The sequence below is a fragment of the Mytilus trossulus genome, chromosome 10 (genome assembly GCF_036588685.1).
Source record: "Mytilus trossulus isolate FHL-02 chromosome 10, PNRI_Mtr1.1.1.hap1, whole genome shotgun sequence".
Classification (NCBI taxonomy): domain Eukaryota; kingdom Metazoa; phylum Mollusca; class Bivalvia; order Mytilida; family Mytilidae; genus Mytilus; species Mytilus trossulus.
In genome coordinates this window covers 39,230,306-39,239,619 of record NC_086382.1, presented here as the reverse complement: position 1 = coordinate 39,239,619, position 9,314 = coordinate 39,230,306, and the positions used below count along the sequence as shown (strand labels likewise).

Genomic DNA, 9,314 nt, shown 5'->3' with positions numbered 1-9,314 from the left:
GATATTAATTACTATTCAGATCGGTTGTATTCGATTACTGCTATGTCAATTACTATTAATTTTGATGGCAGCGTTAACTGTAATGCTACTGTTCAGATCGGTTTTAGTGATCACTGTGAGGTATTCAGTTCATATCAATTGTACTTATAGTGGGTCTCATTGGGGTCTAAGCGTGACGCGGGATTGTCGATTTTTCGTAAGCGTGAAACGTGAAAGTAAAATTATTGTGTCGTGAAAACGGGAAATGAGGTATTGCGGGACCCGGGAAATGACAAAAAAATGAGAATTGCTTACGTATATAGTGTAAGCGGGATACGGGAATCTGATAAAACAGTAAGCGGGATCCGTTGTACTCAGTGTTGACATTTTGGTCTTACTAATAAACCTATGGTACTGATTACTATGTAGTATAATGTTTCAGATCGGTTATTGTGTTAACCGGGTGGATTTTATTCATGGGAGATTGTTACAAAGACTTGATAGTTGATTTGGTTTGAGCGATTACTTAAAAATGTATACCAAATGCTTGTATTGTTGATATCTTAGGTTTCTTCGTCTCGGCAATAGAATACATAACTAACTTGGGCGTAAGAACGGTCTAAATTCATTGATCGCTTGATTATAATATATAACACCGGGCCATCAAATATTAGTAGTATACTCAACAATGTGTTAATAAACTGGTGTATTTTTTTCAAACTCAAGGTAATCTTCGTTTACAAGTGTTCTATTAATTAATGATAAAAAGTATTATATATCATATACTATCAAGTTATTTGTAATCCCCTAGAAACCCACCAAAAGCTTAGCAAATTGATACAGATATCTCATCGATTTGAATATTCATAAATATGTACATATTATTGATTAAGGGCATACATGATAATACGAGAGATAAACAAACAACATTCTATTTTTAGAAGAAAATGTACTAGATAAATAGCCTGTTATTATTTATAACGAAATGGCGGAAAGGACAGTACAACTTGGTACACAAATGGTGGAGTTTCCATCAGATAGACTACAACAGCTTGCAGATTGCAATCATCTGTTATCTGATGTGGAGGCGTTACACAAGGAAATACAAACAAAAGGGTATTGATTTTCTTGTTGTTATTTTTATTTGTCGTATATATGCATATACATGTATTTATAAGTACTATCACACTCTATGGTCCTCTATGTAAACACAAATTTTAGCTTATATTTCTACTTGCTTAAATGATATTTTTGCATATTGCAGATTCTCCAGTTCATAGTTATCAAATATATATGATTTGGACAACTAGCAAATAAATGCAAAGCAACACAAGTTTGTCCAGTGGCAAACATTACTGTATGATTTCAGGACGAGAGTATACGTTATACAGTTATTTAAGTTAATCAATCAGATACACGATAACTGGTCTGAACTGGACAATTGGTTAGAATAAACATATCACAGATACCACAGAATATCACTTATCAGTATGAACAGTTCTTGAACTTCAGGATACATGCTTTAGGATGCATGCATATGAGTGATACATGCATAGTATGAAACTCTCCTATATTTTTACAGACTGTGTAAAACAAAACTTCAAAAAGTTCTTTTAAGCAGTTTTAAGTTTTGCAAACAATACAACCGTTTTAGTACGATGCTATCTTCTTGTTTGTATACAAAGGAAACGAGATACATAACATCAGCAATCATGATGATAACCAAAAGAGATGATGTATGCACTCCACAAAAGAGATGATATATGCACTCCACAAAAGAGATGATATATGCACTCCACAAAAGAGATGATACATGTATATGCACTCTACAATTATTACTTCAAATACATGAAATAGTGTGTTCTCATTCGCCAATTTCATAAGCCAAGGCGTCCAAGATCCGAACGACAGTTTTCCGATATTATAACCAGAAACCTGTTACCAAGTGCATACAAACAGTGATCGTAAATACGAAAAATATCCTTTTTTTAGAGTCGGCATTGTATACACCATGGACAGAGGATAAGCTCTAATGAGATTTTAACCGATTTTTGTATTAGTTTTAAAATCGGCTATTTTTAATTCATTGACAGATACTTATTTATTCGGGGTTTGCATGACCGACAAGAAGTACTTAATGCACGACAAACTGTACTAGAATACGTCAAAGAACAAGGCAATGGAAAACTAGTTGATCCTTGGCCTGAGGGAGTATTGGAGGCTAGATGTGGTCAAGGTTGTATCCCATTTATGGAGGTAAGCATAGTGTTATCTTAGTGTGCATTTGTATCAGAGGCCGGCGATAGTGGTGTGCCATGTTGTTGGTTTAGTTTTCAACTGTATGCTTTGTAGAGAAGGAGCTTTAATATCTGTTTCACAATTGTTTTATCTGTTACGGTACATCTATTTGTACGATATAAAACTTAATTGATGTCTTCTCTTGATTGTAAACCTTTCTTATTCTTCTGAATCAGTGCCACTTTTGAGAAGTTAGATTTGACCGAGAACAACAAAAGCAAATGAATATGTAGGGTTCATGTGTTGCAAAACAACACAGCTACACATTTATAAGTAAATAAACGGTTTACAAGTGTTTATACCATATATAGCGGCAAATCGCTCAGACTATAGATCAGAGACTACCAAAGGGAAATGAAACATTTGTATAGTTTTCTGGTTAATAAAAAACATTGGTTTTGCTTGAAATTTCTAAACATATTTAAAAAAATCTGTTTGCGTGTAATATTTCAGGGAGACAGAAAAATAACACATGCAGAAAATATTCAAAAAGTTTTGGAAGGTCCTAGACGTAAGTATATATCCAAATGTACACAAGTACTATATATACCATGGTTTTTACGAGTTAACATATTTAAACAAACGAATCCGAAGGATGAGTTTGTTTAAACATGTTAATGAGTAAGACACATGGTATATAAAATTTGTAATATAAATAAAATGATTGACAGCTTCAAGACCTTCAACTAATATTGGAAATTGATCACGTTACAGTTTTATCCAATGAAATGGAAGCTCGGGCAAGTCACTTTTGCGCCTCGTGTATCATCTTTTGTGTATGTCATGTAATAGAACCCCTGAATTTACAAAAAGGAAAGAAAATGTCAGATTTTCCCGATTTTTATTTAGTTTTGCGCCCCGTGTATGGTTGTTTGCGCAAGTAACTTCATAATGTCATCAGACTGAGGTAAACAAAAATATCGGATTCCAGCGTCGGACAAGGATTAAATAATTATTCTAATGACGGTAAGAATTGTTTTTTTGTTTTTTTCAAGTATCATACAAATTAATCATATTTTACAGAATTTTCATCTCATTGAAAAATGCATATTTATACATTTCTAGTTTTCGTACAAACTGCTTTCATCCGTTATTTTCTTAATTCGATTATTAGATTATTTATTAAATGATAAAACACTGTATTTAAACAGTTGGAGGCGGATCCAGGGAGCGTTGATAGTGTACGTTCCCCTAATTGATCGCAGAAAAAAAATCATGTTTTTTCACAGATATTTGTAGCCGATATTTATTCCTTTTGCTATAGGTACCCCCTTTTTTTTAAATCGAAATGTACTTGGATCTTCGCAAAGGAAATGATAGTTTCACATTTCGTTTTTTTCACAACTTAAAGAAGAAACATGTAGTAATTGTGTTCAAAATTGGGGGAATTCGTAACAATCCTATATAGTCTGAAAAAGGTTTCTTAAGATTTGGTTACACATAATTTATTGCTTTCCGTAATGAAATGAAAACAAATGAAGATCTTGACCTTTTAGTACGTTTAACAGTTTCTTAATATTTAAGAGGCGGATACATTTAAAAAAAAAAAGGTGGAGCTTCAGCCATGGAATAACATGAATATGTTATACCATGACTGAAGCTCCGCCTTTTCCCCTTTGAATTCTAGTTGAGTTGCATATTTAATTAGCAAAGTATGGTACAATATTAATTTGCATATAATATACCATGGTTTTCCCTCACCACACTTTTTAAGCAAATTATTTCATAAAAACATCAAAGGAAAAAATCCAATTTATGTTACAATTATATTTATATACCTAAGTGTCATACCATTATATGTATAATGCTTTTAAATTTGAATTCTACATCTGGCATGGAAATCGAACAGACTTAAAAAAATAATTGTAAAGGCAAAAAACTCAGAAAAAAATCGGGTGAAAATCTAAAGCTATGGTTTTTTAATTATGGAATTTTATCCTACAATGTTTGCTATGACTTTATTTAAACTTGTCATTGCATCTCTTTTAAGCAGTTTACCATTCCAACAATCTTTTTTAAATTACAGCAAAAGATTTCTTTAGACGATTTCTGGGAGAGGAACCAAGAACATTTGATTTTAAATGGTTAAGGTATGAAGTAAGTTTTCTGGGAGAGGAACCAAGAACATTTGATTTTAAATGGTTAAGGTATGAAGTAAGTTTTCTGGGAGAGGAACCAAGAACATTTGATTTTAAATGGTTAAGGTATGAAGTAAGTTTTCTGGGAGAGGAACCAAGAACATTTGATTTTAAATGGTTAAGGTATGAAGTAAGTTTTCTGGGAGAGGAACCAAGAACATTTGATTTTAAATGGTTAAGGTATGAAGTAAGTTTTCTGGGAGAGGAACCAAGAACATTTGATTTTAAATGGTTAAGGTATGAAGTAAGTTTTCTGGGAGAGGAACCAAGAACATTTGATTTTAAATGGTTAAGGTATGAAGTAAGTTTTCTGGGAGAGGAACCAAGAACATTTGATTTTAAATGGTTAAGGTATGAAGTAAGTTTTCTGGGAGAGGAACCAAGAACATTTGATTTTAAATGGTTAAGGTATGAAGTAAGTTTTCTGTAAGAATCATCTCAGATCTACCTAAAATTCTAAATTTAAGTTTTGTGTTCTAGCTGTTGTTTGAATTTGTACATTTAAGATGTGTTGTTCATACATGATATGTGTTGTTTTTAACGACCTTTGAATGTGTAAAAAAGACCTCTTTAAAGATACCAGGCTTACAATTGTTTATGCCAAATACACATTTTGTGTACAAAATTACGCTTAAATCGAGAAAGTTGAAACGCATAATAAAGAAGGAAATGGCATTACCGTTCAAAATTTCTGATTGGTTTGTCAAATACAGCTCGGATAGTCTATTCTTAGGGTAAAACATTCTTAGTATTTCCAACAATTCAAAGTTTTGTAAACTATGACAATATCAATGATAATTAATGTCAACACAAAAGAGCTGAATGTTTGTAAATGTTAATTCAATCTGAGACTGTGTTAAAAAGTAAAAACACAAAAATACTGAACTTGGAGAAAAATTCAAAAAGGAAAATCCCAAATCAAATGGCAAAATCAAAAGTTCAAACACATCAAACGAATGGATAACAACTGTCATATTCCTCACTTGATACAGGCATTTTCTAAAGTAGAAAATGGTGGATTGAATAACTAGCTAAACCTCTCACTTGTATGACATTCACATCAAATTCCATTACATTGTCAAAGATGTGTTTCCAAAAAAGTAGTCTCAGATTCCATGCAGATTAAAAATGAAGCTTTCCTTGATCTTCTATGTTTGTGCCTATGATATATGTGCACTGTGTGTTGTTTAGTTTTTTTTACCATGTCCCTCCTTTAAATTTATTTTTATTTTGTATATTTCTAACAGAGGTATATACAGAGAGGCTTTTACTGGTGTGCATGTTGACCGTGTTTACATGAACAGAGGAACACCAAATCTTTACACAATGTGGACACCATTTGGGGATGTAAGACTTGAAATGGGATGTTTGGCCGTATGTGAAGGATCTAATTCTCTAGACAGGTAATAATCAACATAACCAACGTACAAGTACATGTAGGATCGGGTTTTAAACAATAGAAAAAATGGAGGGGGGGGAGGGGTAGAAATTAAATTAGGTGTTAAGATATAAAGAAAAGAAAATAGAGGGCTAATATAAAGAATAGATTTTTTTTAAGGATACAGAAAGGAACTAGATTTTGGACACAACTGTAATGTTTCATGAGTCTTCTGAAGCTCCAATTTATCTTTTTTATATTTTTTATATACAAAAATTTCGGGAAAAGTTTTTGTTTTAACAAAATTAATTTTAAATGTGGAGTGCAGCACCAAAGAAACACACCACACAATACTAGCATATTAAAGGAACACAGCTCCTTTAAATATTTTTGCATTACCTTTTCAGTTTTCAACACTTCCAGAAAACATATGGACATTTAGATGTTGAAGCTGCCAAACTGAAAGGTATTATCTGTTTTATAGATTATATACACATTAAATTTTGTGGAAATTGTCACACCACAGACACATAAATTAAAAGACTTATTGGAGAGAAAAATGAGACTCCTTGCAAAATCAAAATCACTACCTTCTTTGATTTAACTTGCTGATGTCTAGTGGAAACTATTTCATGACTTCAACAAAAATCTTCTTTCATGAATAATTCTTACTTTACTCATTAATAACAAATAGCAGGTTTAGTGGAAAAGAATGTCTTACTTTTTTGTTCTTTCTTTTATTTGTAAATATTTTTGTTATATTCAAAACTTTTCAAAAGATAAAAAAAAAGAGAATGAAATGACTGGAAAAGCTCAGGAAAGACATTAACATTACAAAATGTATTCAGATTCTAACACTTACAGTGTTGCTTATTTTTAGTTTTCTATGTTGTGTCGTGTGTACTATTGTTAGTCAGTTTGTCTTTTTCATTTTAACGCATGGCGTTGTACGTTTATTTGCGATTTGTGAGTTTGATGGTCCCTCTGGTATCTTTCGTACCTCTTTGATAGGAATTTATCAATTTATATTTTTCAATATAGGAACTGGATGGTTTACAACTGATCCATGGGAAATCACAGAGAAGTTTGGAGGACAATGGAAAACATCTGACTTCAAAGCAGGAGATGTGTTAATTTTTACCATGGGGTAAAACATCCATAGTTCTGACACTCACTACTATTATAAGGGGCAGGTCAAAGAAGAGACTTGTGTAGCATATCACTATTATGGTGGATTTTGTTCTGTTTTTGCATACATTTTTCCAGCAACACCAACAAATGATAAGGCATCTTTGTCATTCCATGTATTTACATTATCTTGGGAAATAGCAACAATATAAATTTTCTTTATACTGATACTTTTTACTTACCGTATATAGAAGTCATAGAATAGCCTCACATGATGCATGTTACAGCTGGCCAATTTGCAACAAGTAGCTGTACCACACAGGTGTTGTTTATTTATTTTTTATAAAATGGTCTATTAATTAAAAGAAACAAAGTCCATATACAATATATGAAATATAGGAACAATAAAATAGATGAAATTTAAATTTGTAGTTCATTTTTTCAGGACAGCTCACATGTCTACAGCTAACTTAACAGACTTACTCAGAATCAGTTGTGATACAAGGTATTATAAATTAAATTTCATTAAGCTGCTTTTATTTAATGAAAATGGTAAAGAATTGTAATGGCTAGAATGGGTAAATTAAAATACCACACGGATGAGAATTATTTTTCAGTATTCTCCAGTTGATCCTAACATTCAGGCTTTTGGATTGGCTATTAAAGATTCATATAAATTGATGCCTGCATCATAAAATGAAAACAAGTTTAATACAAATTCATAATTTATATCTATACAAGCTGACAGAAGGAGATCTGTAGGACTAGCTGATGTAATTGTAGTATACTTAAAATATGCATTTTTTAACAGGTGGATTAAAGCAATACCAATATTTTTTTTTTGATGACAGGATGAAATTTAGAAAAGTTTAAGATGTCTTATTTGTATTTCATATTCTAAAGAAAAAATGCAGCATAAGACGTATAAGCAAACTTCTCCCATGGCACATATCTTTTGAAAATGGCTCATAGTTTAATAAAACAGCATTTAAATAAAATTGAGAATAGAAATAGGGAATGTGTCAAAGAGACAACAACCCAACCATAGAAAAAACAACAGCAGAAGGTCACCAACAGGTCTTCAATGTTGCGAGAAATTCCCGCACCCAGAGGCGTCCTTCTGCTGGCCCCTAAAGTATACTTCATACTCAGTTATTTGAAATCCATACACAGAATAATGTATGCAAATATCTATGTTAGAATACAGCCACATAACAGACAACTAAAAACCAAACATAGGTACCACCTGTTAGTTAGTAATATTTCTAGGATCAGACACTCATGTTACCATATTAGCTCAATTAGAGACAATGAATATCAAATCATTTACTGGTCTTTTTCAGATGGCAAAGAGTGAGTGAAAAAGCCGATGAAAGATACATGGGGGATAATTTTGGATCTAAGGTCAAATTTGGTCTACAATTCAAAGACGATAAAAGTGATGAAGAAGAAGTGACAATAGAAAAACTGAAGAAGACCTGGGGCATTTAAATTAATGCTAAATCCGATGAAAACAATAAAATAAAAAAATATTAAATACAGAATTAATATAAATATTAAATAGCGATTTAATAAAATGCTTCGCTAAACACAGGCTGATAGGACCACAGAGGTTGACCCTAAACAGTTGGTGCAAATTTGGACACAATATTGAAGCTGGATACTGTCTGAATTTGGGTTGTGATCAAATTTTTTTGCAGTCTTATAAAAAATGAATAAGAAATTGACTATTTTATATTATAACTTAAATCTGACCTACATGTATAAACCAGTTTGACAAAAGGTTAAACTCATGGATTGATAGAGTGAAGTACTTCTTAAATTATATACATGCTCTGAAGAATGGATGTAATAAGTTTACAACAAATATATTCACTAAGGAAAGCAGCCTCATTAAGGTCAAGGAACAGTCAATGGGCTATGTCGCAGATTTTGCTAAAATTTGCATACAACCGTGGCTCGTTGAACTACAACTGAAAATCGAAAAAATAATACATTTATCTCTTTAATTATCTGAAAAATTGCAGATTGATTTCTTTTAATATGGGTGAATATTTGTATAGAAAGCACATAAAATCAATTTGTTACCTTGTTGGTAGTGAAAAACGTAAAAAATCAACGTTTTACGGCCTGCAATGCGATAACGTTATGATTATTTCGACATTTTGTTCACAAAGAAGGCAACTTTAAATGAAGTATACCGTACAAACAAAGTCGGTGACCCTATCTTTATTTTGCATCATTATATCAAAAATTTATGTATCAACAACATATAGTTTTTTAAGAAAAATCTATGGAGTAGAATTAGAGATTTGGCGATTTTAAGACAAATTTTAGAAGGGTTTTCGCCGATTTTATGTGCTTTCTATACAAATGTTCACCCATTTTGTAAG

At 31.9% G+C, this 9,314-nt stretch overlaps 1 protein-coding gene across 1 annotated transcript; it reads left to right on the top strand.

Annotated features, from left to right (window-relative positions):
- The first annotated feature begins 884 nt into the window (after positions 1-884).
- Positions 885-9,077, top strand: LOC134687326 (uncharacterized). The gene is made up of 9 exons (XM_063547534.1): positions 885-1,095; positions 2,073-2,235; positions 2,731-2,788; positions 4,304-4,367; positions 5,663-5,818; positions 6,201-6,259; positions 6,835-6,940; positions 7,367-7,426; positions 8,265-9,077. The coding sequence occupies exons 1-9, from the start codon at positions 965-967 to the stop codon at positions 8,410-8,412; spliced, it is 945 nt and encodes a 314-aa protein (XP_063403604.1). The 5' UTR covers positions 885-964; the 3' UTR covers positions 8,413-9,077.
- Positions 9,078-9,314: the final 237 nt, after the last annotated feature.